The sequence below is a fragment of the Marmota marmota genome, unplaced genomic scaffold, assembly GCF_001458135.2.
Source record: "Marmota marmota marmota unplaced genomic scaffold, marMar, whole genome shotgun sequence".
Classification (NCBI taxonomy): Eukaryota; Metazoa; Chordata; class Mammalia; order Rodentia; family Sciuridae; genus Marmota; species Marmota marmota.
The window spans coordinates 3,929,690-3,949,406 of record NW_026000068.1 but is presented as its reverse complement, the minus strand read 5'-3'; the positions used below and the strand labels follow the sequence as shown (position 1 = coordinate 3,949,406).

Here is a 19,717-nt window from a genome sequence, read left to right as displayed (position 1 = left end):
AGGCACCCAGTACAAATGTGTAGTGACATATCTGGATTTCCCTTACAACAATTCCATGGCTACCACTATTTTACTTTTCTTCCTTAAACTCTTTTGTGTTTTCAGTAAATATACAATAGGGCTTTGACACTATGGTTTTCCTGCCTGACTTTAACAATGTTTTTATGTTTGGCACCTAGGATATTTAAAAAATTAATCTGATAAGTTGCAAACTAGTGAGAACCTAATTATTATTCATACCTATAAATTGTAATCTAATGAATACTTAATTATTGAAAACTGTGGAAACTATACATATTAAATAGTTTTCCTTTCCCAAACAACATTCTTCATTGTATCCCTTAATCACTGTATTTTTTTAGAAGATAAAAAATTGGTTAGAAATATATATTGACTAACGCCAACCCCAAATACATGGCTTCTTCTAACATGAAATATATACTAATCCTGGATATTTTTACAGCTGTATGTTAGAGCTACATGGAATCTTCCAAATCACTAATACTAGCACACAAAATTGAAGCAAAAATCACAGTCTACTCACTTTTATCTATGCTTCCATATGAATCACTTGAAATTTGTGTTCCAATATGTCTCAATTCTAAAAAGATGTGGGGAAAAATAATTTTAAAATATTGCATATCAATATAGAAATTTTAAGTAAGTATTAACTGAATACTCACCTTTCTCATTTTTCTGTTTCGAAAATTCGTCAAGTCTTTCCTGTGAAAATAAAACACTAACAGTGTTTATGCTGGATGAGTAGTGCAAATATGGTGGATCAAATGTACAACAGGTATAACTTAACAGGCAACGTGCCTATAGTCCCTAGGTGGCCTCTGCCTGACTGTCAGATCTGTTACAACAGTCACCCACTCAGGCCCCGAAACCAGGAATTTTCAAGTTTGAACACACTGTTTTATATAGTACCTGTGTCTTCTTAAACTCTTTTTCAAGTATTTTCTTTTCATTTCTTAGTTGTTTGAAGTCTTGAGTTTGCTTGACAGCAGCTTCTGTATTTTAAAATTATAATAAAGAAACAAAAAAATAATTTACTACCTTTACTGCTAGCGTTAATGGATTACTCAAGATCTGATCTAGTATGAGATTTTCTCATTTCTTAAAGTATTCAAATACTTTATCGGTCAGGGCTAATAGAGGAACTTTTCTTTCTTTAACTATTTATAAGATTATAAAATTGATGCAGGGCTTAAGAATCCTTTCCAAACCCTTCTGGGCAGGGCCTCAATCTAATGCATAAGGGGAGATGCCATGGTACCTTGTACTCTTTTCATTTCAATAATTAGCAGTGATGTTTTGAGATTTTAGAACTGTGATCTTAGAATTAATTAATACCATTCTCTTTATCTGGTGAAGAAGAAAAGGGGGCAGCTTTCATGATATTTACTGGAGATAGTTATTCTTTTCTGGAATTCCCTCCCCCACACACATTATTTTATTGCTGCAAGATACTCATACATAATTGGGAAACTTATTATTAGATATTCACATATGCACACAATACAATTATATAATTTGGCTAATATCACTTCCTGGAATTCCCTTTAACAAGTTAACTAATCCTAATGCCAAATATCTTTGTTGGAGATCTACTCTTTAGGAATATTTATAGTTCTCTGCATTTTTACCAAATCCTTCATTCTGAAATAACAAATACTCCACACTATTAACAATCTGACCAGTACTGATTTTACACCGATATACTCACACACAATTGCTAAAAAAAGCAAAATCCCCTAAAACAACAAAGTAACAATATGCTAACAAGCTCGAGTATTTCTTTCCTCAGTAATCTTTATTATGTCTTATCATTTACTAGGGGAAAGTGTTTTTCTACATGAAAAACGCTGCATTTTGCTTCATAGCTATATATGGAGTCTCAAAGGCATCTCATGTTTCTCAAAATATTTCCTTAGACACTTATCTCCACACACCACCAAGAAAAAGACAAGACTTAGAACACAGCAGTGTCCTTCCTGCCAACTGTCAATGTTTATGCAATAATCAAATCTAAGGAACATGTCACCAAGACATTTATAGAATAAGTCTAAAACATTTGGCTTAATCTAGATAAATTAATGACTGGGACTACTAAATTTAAACTAGTACTCACACTCTAAGTGAAAATGCACCATCATTGAAGCAGGGCACAATCACTATAATGTCAGAAACCCACAGCAGATAAGACGGTTACTAGAGCCACAATGAAACTGAAGGAAGACCACAAGCACGGATGGAAACAGCAGAAGCTGTCTGTCTCTACTGTGCATTAGGTCCATGTCCCACTGCACAATGCAGGGAGGAAAAGCCAACAAAAAGATCTTGAGTTTCACTCCCACTGACTTCTGAAGGGTTATCAGCTGAAACATGAAGACCTAAGAAACTGCACTCTGCACTTTCTTTGTGAAGTAGAAGCACCTAACAACTGTGGAGTGTGTGGAGATTTAAAATGATTTAAATTTACCAGATTTAAACTGGACAATCGTAATGAAGAGGATTTCATGGAAATCTCCCTATATGTATCATAAATGCATGAGTTTCTTGATATTAAAAGCAATATCTGTTCTTTTATTTTTTAATTTTTTTAGAGAGAGAGAGAATTTTTAATATTTATTTTTTAGTTTTCGGTGGACACAACATGTTTGTTTGTATGTGGTGCTGAGGATCAAAACCGGGCCGCACGCATGCCAGGCGAGCGCGCTACCGCTTGAGCCACATCCCCAGCCCCAGTATCTGTTCTTATATCATGGGGGGAAAATAAGAAAGTCCATAGGATTCAACTTTCAAAATTAAATCATTTCATTAGTTGCTACTTTTTACAACAAAAAGTGCAGGGTGCTATTATTTTGAGTATAATACCCTTTCAGGGACTGCCACATTCCATCTCCAACTTCTGATATGGTTACTGGGAGGAACAGACCCTTGCTCTCATCTAGGGATGACCCAGAGATGTACCATCCAAGTCTACAACAACTCAACCATTTGATCGAGTGCTTCACCCTATTACCAGGGATCTGAAATAGCCAGCAAGGGTTTCACTAGCCAGGTAACAATAGTGCCATTTACCTTCCAGCTTCTTCACCTTAGCTTCGAGTTTCTTCTTCCTAATAATAAAATACTATAAGTTAGAAAGTGAAAAATAATATGACAGAAACAAAGCCTCACAATTTATGAAACATATTTTTTAAATTACTGAGCTTTGCCTAACAGACTATTTCAGTCACAATTAGCATTAAGTTATCAATAACTGAAATTACCATAAATTTTTCTGATAGAATAAACCTAAGAAAGAATGGTATTCCATTTAATGTATAGTAGTTCTAAAATGGATTTTTTTTTTTTTTTATTCTGTCTTTTCCATATGAAAAACAAGTTGTGGACCTACTCAGACTCTGCCCCTAGAGGAAGTAAGATCATCTAGAAGCTGAGCTGACAGCATATCCAGACGGGCTCCAAGGGTCAGCACTGGTCAATGTTACTCTCTGGGAGCATGTGCAGTTAACTGTATGTACACAGCAACCTGACAGAAGGCAGAGGCTGGAGACCCTCTCCAGTTCTAAGATGGATTCCTAAGAGCCAAAAAGGAAGGTAACCCCCTGAGAAAGAGTCTCTGAGTCACTGCTGAATCACATCTACACAGTAAACCACTGTCTACACAGTTCACACGACTGTTTTGTGTGGTACTGAATGTCAAAATAATCAAGGGATTTTTTTTTATTATTTTTTTTTTAGTTGTTGATAGACCTTTATCTTATTTATTTGTATGTGGTGCTGAGAATCGAACCCAGTGCCTCGCACATGCAAGGCAAGCCTCTACCACTTAGCCATGACCCCAGCCCACAAGGGATGTTTTTAACAGCACTTTTCATTAATGGTAATAAAGATGTCTATTCTGTTTGAAACCCATTGAAGTATCAGCACAAAGAAAGAAGTCAATAGACACACGGACACACATGCATGTGTACAGAATAAAAAACTTTTATGTACTTCTTTTTGCAGCACTTTAACACAGGACCTTCTAATCTTCCTTATAATTGCTCAAAGTAGATACAATTCCCATTTTACAAAGGTGGAAATCAAGGCTGAGAGACCAACTAGTTCAAGACCACATAGCTAATCATGGCCAAAAAATCCAAAGACTGAGAAAAGAGAAATACTACTGATTTATGGAATATCTACTTTCAAATATGAAAACCCCATTTCTATAGTAATTTTAAAACTACTCACTGTGCATCACTTTTCAAGCATTCCTCTTTTACACGAGCATATTCCTGGTGAGTGTCCTGATATAACTTTAGAGAACTCTAAAGAAACAAACAAAAACTGTCCAAATAAAAGTAGCAACAATAGGTCATAACTTGTTTTGATCTTGAGAAGTCAAACTATCATCCTTTCACAGTATGAAATTAACCAAAAGAATAGATATATTCAGCAGGAAACCAAATATAATTCATTGAATATTTTAATAAGTTTAATTAGATTCTTAATACATATAATTGGTAATACATTCATATAAAAGCTACAAAACAAAATAATAACTTATTTTAAGACAATTCCAAACCCTTTAATAACTGGTTTAAATATCAAATAGCTAATATTCTTGTCTTAAACAATAAAATTCAATATACTTTGAAGAAATTTAGAGCTCAGTAAATATTAGTTTTAGTACTACTGTGGAAAAAATACAAAACAAAATACTATACTTAATGATAACTGGGAAAAATGTGTGAACTCTAATATATATACCCTGACAGCCCTATGGACTGGGAAAGACTCTGTAATTGAGGGTGACATTTATATACATATATATATTTATATATATTTCTCTATCGCACCAGCTCTAGAGGCCTTTTTCAAAAGAGTCTGAGGGCTTGAGGGGAATTTATTTTTTTAAAGTCACAGAGCGTAATTAAGAGTTTTATTATTGAGGTCTGACTCCAAGGTTCCCTCTCAGACATAGGTTTTATAATCACAGATAGACATAATTGAACACTGCAACTGTTTCTGTTCAACTTTCACTGCATAGTTGAATGAAGAATTTTTACAAAAAACAGTAAATAAATATGTATCATTCAAGTACATAAGAGCTCAGATAGCTACATGTCTCTAGTGAAAGAGCACCACGTAAGAAAGACCAGAAGGCACAAATACTCTCACACAAGAGCCATGGGTTGGAAAGGGGAGAATACTCCAGGGTGGTAACAATCTGTCTCATGTAAACCATATGACTTGTGGGATTTCCAATAATTTTATCTGTAGTAGCCATGAATTCTTTTTTAAGGTTCTTGTAAAAGGTATATTTATACAGAAAATTATCCTAAGTTTAAGGTATTTAAAAAAAAAGTTTTCCAGGAAACTGGGTTTTGAAAAGGAAAATAAACTCCATGAAAGGATAACCTTATCAGAGTTTTATATCTAAAACGGGTGTTTTTTTCCAAGACTTCAAATCATTGCATAAATAGTATCAGACTGTTTCAAACAGGAAGTACCTTCTAACCTCAACACTTACCTATGAGAGCATGTGAATATTAGTAAAGGACTCTCACTTTATGCACTGCTCACAGACAATGAGAAACCACAAAGAACCAAACATAACTACAAGAACAGAAATCTAAAATCAGGACCAAACCAAACTACCAGGTAATAGTGGTAAAAGGATATATAGACATTGCTTAGTACATTGATTAGTTCATGAACCATGAGAGTGAGTTCTCTATAGGACATCTTCACTCATACTAAAACAGAAACCCTGAGTCCTACCCTGGGCTGTCCAGCACTACTGGATGAAATCAAATTCTCTCCCACTTTCTCAGTCACACACAATGATTTAAGTGTAATTTTTTGCACATTATTTCACATTTAGGGGAAAAATTGAATTAGCGTAGGACACATTAAAAAAAAACAAACATAAAAACACTCAGTTGTCAGTTTTCTCTAGTGGAGCCCCTCAGAAAGCATAAGGAACTAACACAGTATTGTAGAGCTAGTAATCACTGTGAAGCCATTAATCAATCAGTTCAGTGTTCTCTAAGGACAGTGATATATTAACTTTTATTTGCTTTGATAACACATTAAAAGTGCCCTTTTACCAATTACAGTGACAGAATTAATGTACTGACAATAGGCTTTTATAGGAAATGATAGTAGTTACCTTTTTCTCTTCTAGCTCTGCTTTTAAAGATCCTAGTTCTTCCTGACACTTCTGCAGAGGAGAAATTTTCTGCAGCATCTGCTCCACTTGGTGATGTAAAGTACTATTTTCTCTAAAAACGAACAATGAATAATGTCATTACACAAGAGAATCTGCAGTGAATTGCTGAACACCTATACTGATGATCTGAGATTTCTAACTTGGAACCAAAAAAAAGAAAATAATCTTTTTAAATACATTTCTACCATTTATACCTACTTAAACTAATATGATCTTCATATTGCTTAATTTCTTAGAAATAACAGTCTATTTTTGTTAAAAGTGTATCAAAAAGCAACTTGGGAAACAAGTACAAGTAGACCTCCCTGGAAGCCTCTTCTCTCTGCTAGAGAATGTGTTCAAGAACTGTCTGCAAACATGGCATTTCCAATCTTGAATGCATCCCTATTTATTCAAATTAAGTGATAGGCTATTTTGGAATTTGGGTTAAAACCACACTTGAGCCTTCTTCTAAATGACAAATGTAAACAGAACATGAAATATTGCTAAAGTAATTAGATAAGTAATTAGATTGTATAAAATAACACTAGATAAACAACCATGTTAAAAAGTGAAATTCATGTGGACAACAGTAATTTGAGAATAAGCTTCATCTCAGTTGCAATGTAGTCAGCAAAAGTCAATGAAAAGATGAAACACCAGGCTGCAACTTAAGACCTAAGTAAATCCATTCAAATGATGTGGCAGAAAAATGCAAATCTTTTATTATGAGCAATAAAGCAACATACTATACCTAGGATCAATCCTAGGTATGTTTTGTTAGATTCTGTTTAAAATCTGGCCTACAAATACCTATTCCAAATCAAACACTCAAACAAGTGGTATCACCAACTATGAAAAGAGGTTGGCTTACCTTCTTGCAAACTGCAGCTGTAAAACTTATTAAAGAAAACTCTGAGAATTTTATCATCTGATACTCACCTGGAGAGGTGAGTATCAGATAAAACTCATTTTACAGTTATCTTTAATAATCTATAATCAATGAACATACAAGAAAGATCATAAACCCGAGAAAATAACATCTAAGTTTCTACTTGTAACACAGTAATGTCTTTTTACTGAGTTATTCCTATTTACCAAAATACCTATTTCTCTAAAAAAAAAACAGCTCTGTGAAGACTTGATTGGTTAGAGTTAAATTACAAGAATAAAGACCAAGCATTAACCAGTAAATAGAAAATACTTTGATATTCCATATATATCTGAATTCCCAATAACCTGCCCTTCATTTCTTGAATAACTCAGAGAATAATAGCAACAGACAAGAGTTATATAATTCACAAAAATCACATAACTACCCTTAATGAGTAATTAGAAAAGAAATACAAAGAGAACATAAAATCCACAAAAGCTACAGAGAGATTATAAAATCTATATGGGTCTTCATTTTTACAATTCAGACAATTTGATAACCTCAATTTCATTTGCTAGTAAATATGCTTAGACAGCAAAGAATAATTCTTTGAAGTTTCACTTCCTAGCAACTCCCATGTTTACTCACAGCCCAGCATAGCACGTGTATGTATATTTGTAAAAACACATCTGCAGCTCCTGCATCTTAAGGTTCTCAAGGTTGAGAAGTACACTTTACTCTTCCTAAATTACAGCAGTCTTTGAAAAAAAAATTTTTAAAAAGTCATGAAAACAATGTATTTCCTGTCCTTTGGAAAGAAGCAATGATAGACAATAAAATGGTCAGAATAAAAAAAAAAAAAATAACGCACTGAATAATGCTGATTTTATCAGAGCCCACTTATTGAAAAATATAACTTTCTAATCTTGAGGGGGAAAAAAAGAGAAAATCTGTTGCTATGTGAGTAGCAAAAGGAAGCAAATTATAGAAAAAAGCCATAATAAATGTGTGACTGGGTTTTTAAGTTGTAAAGCAAATTAAACTTATCCTCCTCTAAGTTGCTCTTGTCAAGTATTTTGGTCACAGCAACGAAAAACTGACTAATATACACACATATGAAGCTGCTCATCTATTTTTCTATTTAGCAATCTAGAAGTAGTTATGATAATTGTTTCTGTACCACTCTTAAAATCAAACATATTACTCTTGTGATTTTTATGCATTTGTAATTAAACAAATTAATAGTTTCACAAAATGAAGCATGAGAAATTTTCAGTGACTTCCAATTTTTAATGTAAAAATTCAAACACTAAAACTAAATCTAAATACTATTACCTTGCTCTAATTATACAAATTAGATATCATGATATGAATACAAATAAATAATTGGAGATCACAATTACATTCAGTATGCCAAAAATAATACTGAAGTAGGCCTCAAGTTGCTGTCAAAATAACGTGAGATTCAATTGTTGTGACAGCAGAAATCTGTCCCAACCTGGAAAATAAAGTTGAAGTATCATGATCTCTATGGGCACATATATGTTTGTTTTCATGGGAGAAATTCTGTATTTTTATGGGAGAGACTTAAATCAAGGCAAGTGTTATCACCAAAGATGTGGAAAGATCAGTAATACAGACCTTTCTCTGTCTGCTAAGAAAATATTTAACCAGAGCTAACTAAATTACAGGTGTTTTGTAAATATTTATTGAACAAACTGACTCTAAGCCCAAGAATTTCCTTATGAATATAAAAATCATATTATTTCTATATGGTTTTTGATATACACACTAATTCTCTATTAATCACAAAATAATTAAACAAGTTTTTCCCAACATTTTGAATGTTCTCGAGTATACTTTTTGCAGATTCAAAAGGAATATTCAGAAAGTAATTCCTAAGTGTCAAAACATATCCTAAGATGCTACATCCTCAGTAAAAATGGTATTACAAAGCTTATAATACCTTAAAAAAATCAGAGTAATAGAAACAAAACAGGCTGCTAAATCTCCTTGTCTTAGAACTAAAAGGACTAGCTGTCAATTATGCCCATCAGAAACACTTTTTATTTGAGCCTGGAAACTCTGCCTTCCAAAAGATAACTATTAAAAAGATCAGTCTTCACATCTCTATTATATATAAATAAATCTAAACATTCAAAAGAAATAAACAGTAAAAGGATATCATCACATTTCTTCTGGTATTCTGTTAGCAAATTACTGTAACAAAGAAAAGAATTACGTTATTCTTTTTATTTAGAAAATACACTATGTTAAAATCATGTTGCAAATCATACAAAGCTGACTCTCCTCTGGGTTTCCAGACACAATGTATGCTAATGTGTTACCTTAAATACCTCAAAAGCATTGCACTAATATGAGCTTTTAATTAAAAATCACTTTGATCAAAGTAGCATTGTGGCCTAAATTTCATAAGACTATTATAGCATTAAAAAAGTAAATCTGAAATCATGGCTATAAAATACTGTGAGAAAATTTTACATTCAGCATAAAGCTAAAATGATTTTGAAAACACAAAACAGCTTTTAAAAAATTCCAATCCAGCAAAAGTAACTTCCTACTTACCCAGGAGCTTTGTTTAAAAGACCTGTGAGCCACTAAATAAAGGTTCAAGTTGCTGAGAGAACTCACAGAAATGTTACCAGAATGAGTACCTCATAGCCTAACCCTCAGGGCCCAAAACTTCCATGTACTTCAGTTTGTCAGGCTTACAAAATTCTGCCAAATGTATGCAAATATACTTACTCTGTATTAATAATTTTTTGTTTCAAGGTAATCAATGCATCAACATATTCATTTAAGTTCTGAAAGAAAAAAGCTACAGTTAGCTACTTAGGTTTCTATCACACTCAACTACTTTAAACATCTATGATATTTATGAGAAAATACAAATGTTTGGTTTAATATTACGTAAACCTATAAATGCAAGCCTAGTATTTATATTATGTAAACACACGTTTCCAGCCCATGCTGTCCCTCAAACATCTTTATCAAAACACTAACACTCCTTTAACAAAAAAAGTAGTTGTAAAGAAGCTTTAACAGTGTGCACCGCATCACAGTTCAATAAATATTAACTGATCATCATTCTTCACCCTAAATGGTTTATGAAAGGATTTAAGACTACCCAAAAAGATGTACAATTTTTAAAAAAGTAAAAAATTACAAAAAGTAACATGGGAGAGACAAGTTGGAATATTACAATGGATCCAAGAGTAAGTGAAAACTTATTTCATAAGGATCCACATTAGAACTTACAGACCAGTAACAAATATGGCTCTAAGTTACTGCTACAAACTTAAAAAATGTTACCCTGTTCAAATGAACTCCTGGATAACAACTTATTCTAGAACACAATCATGTTAGCTTTTCCATATTCCACACAAGAAATAATCCCATAGTATTTTCTTAGCTTTCCAAGTGGTTGCAGCACATGTAAGCACACTTGGATGCCCTCAATTTATCAAGTCTCTATAAAGGACATTTAGTACTTTCAAGTCTTTCCTAATAGCATGCAGTAGATTTCCTTGTGCATTTCTTTATGAGACTCTTCTACTTTTTTTAGGATGAAGTCCAAACAGTGCATTGCTAAGACAGACTCTAGCAATGTTTAACAGCAGGCCACCCTCCAGAGGTGAGCCATCCCCACCCATTGTTTCTGTTTCCAGCAGCCTTACCAGCTCTCTACCTGAGTGACAACTGTGATTTTTGTGGCAATAATGAAAATTTTCTTGTATGTTTTATACAAATAATTACAACATCTACAACAATGGTCTTATCCCTCCTTTAACTCATGCTTATGCCTCATTTGCTTGCCCTCATCTTCCTGAACTCACTAAAGCCTCAGCACAAGGCCAAATAGTGAGTATAGGGAAGAATACTATGTACACATCCTTGTCTTAAATTAGAATTAAGTTTGCTTTACCGGTTTTTTACTTTGATCACGTCATGAAAACTTCTACAGATAGTTTGCTAAAAGATTTTACCATGTCTGAGTATTGAACTTTAGCAAATAAATATATAGGTATCTATTTAGTTTAAATGTGTACATTTTTCTCCTTTCACTTATTAATTGCAGTGGATTAATTACAATAGTTTCTAACATTGAAGTAGTCTTGCATTTCCCAGGATAAAAGCAAAAGAATACCATACTGACTCCAACTATCTTGATAGATTCAATGTGCCATTGTACTAGTTAGGTTGTTTTTGTCAAATATGTTCAAGAGTGATATGTCTATATTTTTTTACACTATGTCTCATATTCCTAATAATATTATGCATAACTCATAAAATTATTTAGATACCTCTTCCTTATTCAAAAAGTGTGAGAAGGAGATAAAGCATGAATACTTCTCATGCATGAAAAATATTTTGCTAAGTGGAGAACTGTTAGTCACCATCTGTTAGCTGTTGAATGCCCCACTCCCAAAAGACATACTGAAGTCCTGCCCACCTCAGAATGACCTAATCTGGAAATAAGGTCTTGGCAGATCCAATCAGGTTACCATCAAAGTACACTGGATTAAAGTGGGCTCTTAATCAGAGCTTTTTGTTAAGCATTGAATCCCAATCACCAACTCTCCAACAAGCCTCAGGAAACAACTCCTCCACAATCCAGCAGCAAGCTTGCTTTTAAGAGGAGGTCTCTGGGACACCATGAACGCTTGGGGCAGAGGTACCATACCAAAAGCAGAGGGATTAAGTAAACCTAAGCACACTAATCTGAGATTGGCCACCAGTTTATCACTAGTAAGCTCTAGAACAGAGGCAAACAGTCCTCTGTCCTCCAGGTAGAAGGGGGCACTTTCCCTCAAAAAGATCTGCAGTTATTAACACTAGCTATTCTTCCCTCAACAAATGGCCAGGCCACTATCCTGCAAAACTGTGCAAGGTCCAAAAGCCTCACATACTCAATTTACAGCCAGCCTATTAGGAACCATTCATGAATAATTGAGGACTTCTGAACACAAATCAAAAGGCTTCTATATGAAAGAGACCAAAACAAGAAAAAGCAGCTTGAAGTAAACAAAAACTGGACAGAAAACTTTATAGTTATTTATTAATACAACCTGATATTCATGAAATTATAAGCTACTTTTAAAGAACGTAGAGAACTCTTAGAAACTGGGGAGGAGCTCTTAAATTCAAACATGAAAACCAATAATATGGCTAAAATTTAAAAAAGGATAACAGTGTTGGTAAAGATGTGGAGAAACTGGAACTTTCAAACATTGCTGGTGGGAATGTAAAATAGTTTAGCTGCTGTGGGAAACCCTTTGGCAGTACTCCACATTAAACAATTACCACAGGATCTAGCAATCATTCTCCCAGATACACACCCAAGGGAGCTGAAAACATAGTCCACATCAAACTTAAACACTAACATTTATACCAGCATCATTCACACTAGTCAAAATATGAACATAAACTTAATGTCCATCAAGAGATGAATGGATAAACAAACGTTATACGTAGATAGTCATATAATAAAATCCTGTTTGACAATGAAAAACTGGGACGATTCTTTAAAACATTATGCTAAGTTAAAAAAGCAAGTCACAAAAGAACACTTATTCTAAGATTCCATTTATAATGATTGTCCATTACAGACAAACACACAGAGACAGAAAGTATACTGGTGGCTGCCAGGAGCTGAAGGAAGGAAGGAGGCAAGGGACACCAGTTGGTAGGATTTCTTTTAGAGAGCAGATGAAAACATTCTACAATTAGTGGTGATGACTGCACAATTCTGTAAATACACTTAAAACCATTCACTGCTAACATTAAAGAGTAAATCTTATGATAATTTGTATTTTGACAACACTGTCATCACTGAATTAAAACCAGGAAAGCAAAAATTAAAGACTCAAAAAGCTCTGACCATAAAATTGAAAAGGTCCCAGAATATAAAGCAAAAACAAAGACAAGAGAAAGAAGAAAGAAAAAGAAAAATAATTAACCAGTGTCATAAAGGTCCATAGGCCCAACAATAAGAGTTACAGACAGAAAATGAAAAAAAGTCAGAGAAAAACCAAAGCCAGGTGTCTCCAAATTGAAAAGGTTAGGCATATGGATTCAAATAAGATCCAAACCATGAAATGTCAACACTGAATGTCAAAACATTAGAGACAAGGCAATGAGCCTCTAAGAATCCCAAAGAAAAGTGAAGCAAGTCCCACACCAGGAATCTAGAATTGGAAGGGCTTCAGCCTTCACAGCAACACTGGAACCAGAGGCCTAGAAAGTGAGCCCACATTTTTGAAGGAAAATTTAAAATGCTCTACAATAAATATTGGGAATTTGAATAGTCTCCACAAATTTGCTTCAGGGAGATACTGAAAGATGTGAACATACTCCACCAAAAGAATGGAAGAAGCCAAGGGAAAGGCTAGCTCATGCAAGAGATGGAGATGAAGAGAAGCCCTGGGAAGGCAGCTGTGCCCCAGATTAGAGCAGGAAAGAAGTTTCTCCTTGGGAAGAAAATGCCAGTGGACATAAAAGCATTAAACGGTATTCACACAAGACTAGCACAGAACTGCATGTGCATGTAGTTATTTTGAGTGATGTATATAAATTATTATTTTTTTGAACAGAAGTGACTCTGCCTCCCCCCACCCACAACATTCTCTTTTGAATTCTTCACTATTCTATCTCATCTTCGCCACCTTGCTTCCAGATGCCATTCAGTAATGTCAGTCCTAGGCTAGAAACATCAAAGAAAGGTCTGGCCCTAGAATCACACACACATGGATTCAAATTCCTCTTTCATAACCACTTTCTAGCTGAGTGACCTTAGACAAATTTATTTAACCTCTCCCTGACTCAGTACTAACTCCAATTTTGCAGATGGAGAAACTGAAATGCAGAAGTTAAATGGTTGGCATGCTATCAGGATTGAAAGGGATGGGCCATAAAAAATATTCAATCTAGTCCCTGGCGCAAAATAAGCATGCATTAATATTTTCAAGATAAAAAGTTGAACTACGGATGTAATTATTAGAGAAAACAAGAAACCATGCAGAAAAAGTAATAATGTACACCAGCAGAGCTTCCCTCTGCATTAATGTGCAGTCATAAAAATGTCACAACCAAATACTGATCTGAAATCTAAGTATGCTGAGAGAATGGGGAGCAGGATATGTGCAGGCATGGCAGAGGGTGGGGTAGTGAAAAAGCTCCACCCTCACCTTCCAAAGTCAGAAATTCAACAGATATGCCTAAAATTGAAAGAAAGAAAAAAAAAAAAAAACAAGAAGTAGCAATACAACCATACTACTAAGAAAGTTCATCATAAAACATACATAGTGCAAGCAATTGAGAATAGTGTCTCCTGGAAAGGAGGGATGCGTGGGCTACAGGCTATCTTAAGGAATCCTGTGCATCTAGTTGTCTTTCTAAACTACAGTCATGTATAACTCTCATAAAAATAAAAACACCACAAAACAGCACTCTTATGTCGGGGGAAGGACTTCTTGTTACTATTCTCCAGCATTCTAATCTCTAACATTATTTCCTAAGACCTGGTTGCATGTCTGTTTGAACTCAGTCGATAATTCAATATCCTAATAAGCCACCTCTTTTTCCTCCCCTCTTCTAATCAGATTCAAATGTCATTTATGTTGGTTAAAACAAACGTTTCAATACAATGAGTCTGGGAATGTAGCAGGTTAATCCTTGGTAGAGGACATGCAGGTTCCCTCCTCACTCATCCAATGAAGCTGGAACCCACTATTGCCCAAGTTCTATGGAAGGAGATGAAGGTCCAAATACTCCTCTCTTCTAGGAAACAGGAAGGTGCTGGGTCTGATTACTGTTTTTCTCTCAGCACTCCTATTCTCCTCTTCTGAAGCTCCTACACTTTGAGGATGCCTTACCCAAAATGCTTGAGATCAGAAGTGTTTCAGATTTCAAGTTTTTCTGATTTTAGAATATTTGCATAGACTTTACAGGGTGAGCATTCCTAATGCAAAAATCCAAAATATGAAATGCTCCAAAACTCTAGATTTCAGATTCCGAGTTTTGCAATGCTCAACACATATTATGTTGTCTACAGGAAAGTTCAGAATTATTCCTAATTGTCTTCTTTTTCTGATAACTAGTTAATGTTTTGCTTTTCTTTGCCTTCTGGGTGGTTTCCTCAAGTTATAAAACTTACTAAAACAATTTCCAGAGCATTTCATTCTCTTTCTCAAAAAAAAAAAATATCTGTATTTGCTCCTTTTCTTTAGCAGACTATTTTAATCTCAAGCAACGCAATACCCTCCTATATGTCACTGTGGGTACTGCTGCAGTAATCCCTTCTTCCCTTGGGAAAGTGAAAGCGATGCAGTGGCTGAACACAGGGTGAGGAGGGGTTGGCAGGACAGCCCTGGAGAGGAGCAAGTCAGCAGAAGCTGAGCAGGTACAAAGAAGAGATGGCCAGTAATGCTGGAAAAACAGTTACACTAGGCAAAAAGTTAACAAATGTAGATAATGAGTAAATATGTAAATGAAAATGGGATAGAAAGGTTGCTTGAAAAGTATGTAAATATGCTTGAAAAATGTGTAAATATAGTTAGCCCTCTATATCCATGAGTTCTGATCCGTGCATTCAACCAAACACAGAAAATATCTGGGGGGAAAAAAATGCATCTGTACTGAACATGTGCAGACTTTCTCCTTACCATTATTCCCTAAATAATACAGTACAACAATGATTTACATTATATTAGGCATCATAAATAATCTAGAGGTGATTCAAACAATACAAGAGGATGTGTACATGTGAAAAATGCAAATACTGTGCTTTTATGTAAGGGACGTGATTCTGGTATTCAGAGGGGTCTAGGAACCAACCCCTACATGAACCAAGGGACAACAATACAGTGAGGACAGTGGCGTTTCTGCCTCAGCATTAATGACATTTTAGGCTGAAGACATGCTTGCAGCTCCCCCCACATCCAGAAGTGGGCCACAGCAGCCCCCTGGTTTCAAAGTGGGTGTGCAGCTGAATTAACACATAGGCTTGAGAGCCGTCTCCTTTAGAAAGGCCTGCACACAAGGTGCGTCCTGACTGACATTTGGAAGCTTAGATTTCTGAAAGGTTCCCTCCCACTATTCACCAAACTAATCACCGTGGTTCACTGTGCCTAAACTGTGCAATGTAATTTATGTTAAACACCTGCATTCCTTCTGGGAGTCTGGAATTTAGAATGTGCCTACATGATCAGTCCCCAACAAAAACTTTGGCCACCGAGTTTCTAACAAGCCTCCCTGTTAACACTTTTATACATGTTGTCCCTTGACTCTGCTGGGAGAGTCAAGGGACAACTCCCCATACTTCACCCCCCACTCCATACCTTTTCCTTTTACTAATTCTGCTGTCTCCTTTCCGTACAATAATCCATATTCATGAGTCTAACTATATAAGGACTCCTATGAGTTCTGCTAGCAAATCATTGAAACTGGGCATGGTCTCAGGCCTTGCCAATGTCCCTTGAGTAATTCAAGGCTCTACTATTTAACTATGACAAGCATGAAAGACAAAGACTAAACGAAGGATGGTAAAGAGCCATGACAATGAAATATAGCATTCCTGACAGGAGGATCAACCAGAAAGGAAAAAGCTACTCATGAACCAGTAATCAAAATCTGAATGGGCCAATGGATGGGATGGGACTGTTGCACTGATGCTAATGTCAAGGGGCAGAGGCTGTATGCTGAAGTATTCATCTTTTGAGGAAATATGCCAGTCACCCTTGGCTCCATGCTCATCTATCACGCACTACTTTCTCCCCTTCAAGCTTTTGATTGAACAAGTTTTTGCACAACTTGTTCCTTCTGCCACAAGATTCTCCCTCCATCTTTTCCTTCTTGGTCAACTACAAATCATCTTCCAGACCTCAATTTGAATTCACTTCCTCTAATGAGGCCTTCAGAATTCACATAAGCCCAAAGAGTTGGCCCTCTTCTGTGTTCCCACCAAAACTTACACCATACTTATAAGTGAGGTTGCTTTGGTCTCAACTATAACCTCAAATAGAGTAAAGCCTCATATTTGTTCTACTCATGATTGCATTTCATTACACATGCCAGGGGTAAAGACATCAATAGTGGATAAATAAATGAATTATAATTTCATAAGTATTCCTTGCCATAGAATGAATTGTAAATCAATATATCTGGGGAAAATGTTTCAAGTTCCAAATAATGAAGTTCAAACTTCTGGAAATTATCAATGGGAGTCCAGCAACACGTTTATATATAAGATCAGTCTGTCCCTTGAACAAACACCTAGCTCACTAAATTCATCTAGTTCAATGAGCTGAACATATTCAAACTCTCATCTGGATTCCCAAGAAAGTCCAATTGCTTTGTTTTGCAGTGAAGTAGGGCAAAAAGGGCCTCTCCTCCACCAAAATAAAGTGACTTATGCCAGTTGAGCAGCCTGACTTAAAATCATCTAACTTAAGACTTGTGTAATTTAGCTAGGCAGTGGAGCACATCTGTAATCCCAGCAATTTAAGAGGCTGAAGCAGAAGGATAGCAAGTTCCAGGTCAACCACAGCAATGTAGCAAAACCCTGTCTCAAAACTTAAAAAAAAAAAAAAAAACAATAAAAAAAAAAAGAGTTAGGGTGTAGGTCAGTAGTAGTGAGCCCAATCTCTAGTACCACCAGAAAAAGAAAAACAGACTTGCTTAATTTACATATCACTGTATTGGTTTTTATGACTGCAACCCACATGGACATTGGGCTCCAGATCAGTGACAAACCATTATAATCAATGAGGTGAGAAAACAGAGATGAGGTGATTTATGAGACTGAAGAAAAAAAAGGGATGTATAAAATGCAGTCAAGCTATACACTTCTGAATCAAGCAATGACCTGAGCAAAAGCAGTAACTGTATCTGTTGAACTTCTAAAGAAAATAAGGAAAGGATGGATTAAGACATGAAAGAAAGATTTTTTTGTGCAGCAAACAACTGCTCAACTCAGAAGAAACTTGTTAACTTAATGTTATGGATCAGAACACAGCCACAGCACTGACATGGGTTCCTCCTATAGAAGTATCCTGTATTTTGCTTGTAAACATTCTGCAAAATAAAGAAGTTTCAATGTATTAAAACACAGAACAGGATATATTCTCTCTGCATCTTTAGTTTTTCATGCAAAAGTTTAATCCAAGTACTTGCTGTAACATACAACAAATCAGAAATGTCTCCTAAAAGCTGATTATCCACCTACCAATTAACCAAATACAATTCCTTCTTCTCAGTTCTCATTCTTTTCCATCTCAATTCCCTCTATAACACTATTTAATTCTCTTTATCTGTTTCTCCTTTCTCATCATTCCATGCTCACCTCATCAAAGGCTATTTAGCAGCCAGCTGGGTGTTTTTTGTTTGTTTTTCCTCTCCACTGACTCCAGGGGCTTTGTTTTTGTTTTGTTTTGTTTGTTATTGTTGTTGTTTTTGTTTTTTTAAATGACAGAACATACTCCCCCATTCTCCCATCTCCACTCCACCTACAAATTGTTTACAATGAACTCAGTGCCCAACTAGCATGCTCTCTATTTCCTTGTTAGTGTATTAGGGTACCTCTGCTCTACCAACAACAAATCTGACAATAGCTAAAAATCACCATCCTGATGTTATTTCAAAACTTCATTCCCACATTTCCAATATCCCTTCCATCTTGGTTTCCTCTACCACAGTTCTCATGTCACTTAAGATTTTAATTTCTGAACCTTCCATTCTTCTGATGTAAGAGGTATTTTCATCCTACTTTCTCATATTCACAATATTTTTCTTCTCTTATTCCTAGAACCCCTCAATTAACTCCGGCTTTTATTATTACCACTATGCATTAGTAAAATACTTTACCTTACTTACTGCACCCCTCCCATTCATTCTGCACATCACTCTCTGTATTTCTACTACAAGCCCTGCTTTGGTATGATAACCAGGGAAAAACCTCCTCCACTCCATAATGCTGACAGAAATCAGACAAAACTTCAAGGTGGTCGTCACTCAAGTTTCTCTATGATCTGCCAGGAAACTCATTTTCCAGCCCTACTTTACAAAATTAAAGACTAATTCCAGAGACATCATTCACAACTGATCACTCTTTTTCCCTAAAAAGGTATTCCAATCCCAGGCAACAGAAAACCCAAATGTAGTAGAGTGTCCTGATCTAAAGAAGTCTGCAAACTTGCAATGGAGGAAGGATAGCATCTTCAACAAATGGTGCTGGGAAAACTGGAAATCCATATGCAACAAAATGAAGCTGAACCCCCTTCTCTCACCATGCACAAAAGTTAACTCAAAATGGATCAAAGAGCTTGATATCAAATCAGAGACTCTGCGCCTGATAGAAGAAAAAGTTGGCTCCGATCTACATATTGTGGGGTCGGGCTCCAAATTCCTTAATAGGACGCCCATAGCCCAAGAGTTAATAACAAGAATCAAAAAATGGGACTTACTCAAACTAAAAAGGTTTTTCTCAGCAAAAGAAACAATAAGAGAAGTAAATAGGGAGCCTACATCCTGGGAACAAATCTTTACTCCTCACACTTCAGATAGAGCCCTAATTTCCAGAATATACAAAGAGCTCAAAAAATTAAACAATAAGA

The 19,717-nt window shown here is 35.4% G+C and overlaps 1 protein-coding gene across 1 annotated transcript in view; it reads right to left on the bottom strand.

Annotated features, from left to right (window-relative positions):
• Positions 1-9,933, bottom strand: part of Ice1 (interactor of little elongation complex ELL subunit 1) — a 43,577-nt gene extending 33,644 nt beyond the window's left edge. The window contains exons 1-9 of the mRNA XM_048813972.1: positions 9,852-9,933; positions 9,271-9,305; positions 7,086-7,104; positions 6,173-6,284; positions 4,249-4,325; positions 3,088-3,125; positions 931-1,013; positions 684-723; positions 545-601 (exon numbers count right to left, since the gene is read on the bottom strand). Of these exons, the coding sequence (XP_048669929.1) occupies positions 545-601; positions 684-723; positions 931-1,013; positions 3,088-3,125; positions 4,249-4,325; positions 6,173-6,250 (373 nt within the window). The 5' untranslated portion in view covers positions 6,251-6,284; positions 7,086-7,104; positions 9,271-9,305; positions 9,852-9,933. The remainder of the gene's footprint in view (positions 1-544; positions 602-683; positions 724-930; positions 1,014-3,087; positions 3,126-4,248; positions 4,326-6,172; positions 6,285-7,085; positions 7,105-9,270; positions 9,306-9,851) is intronic.
• Between the last annotated feature and the right edge of the window lie 9,784 nt (positions 9,934-19,717).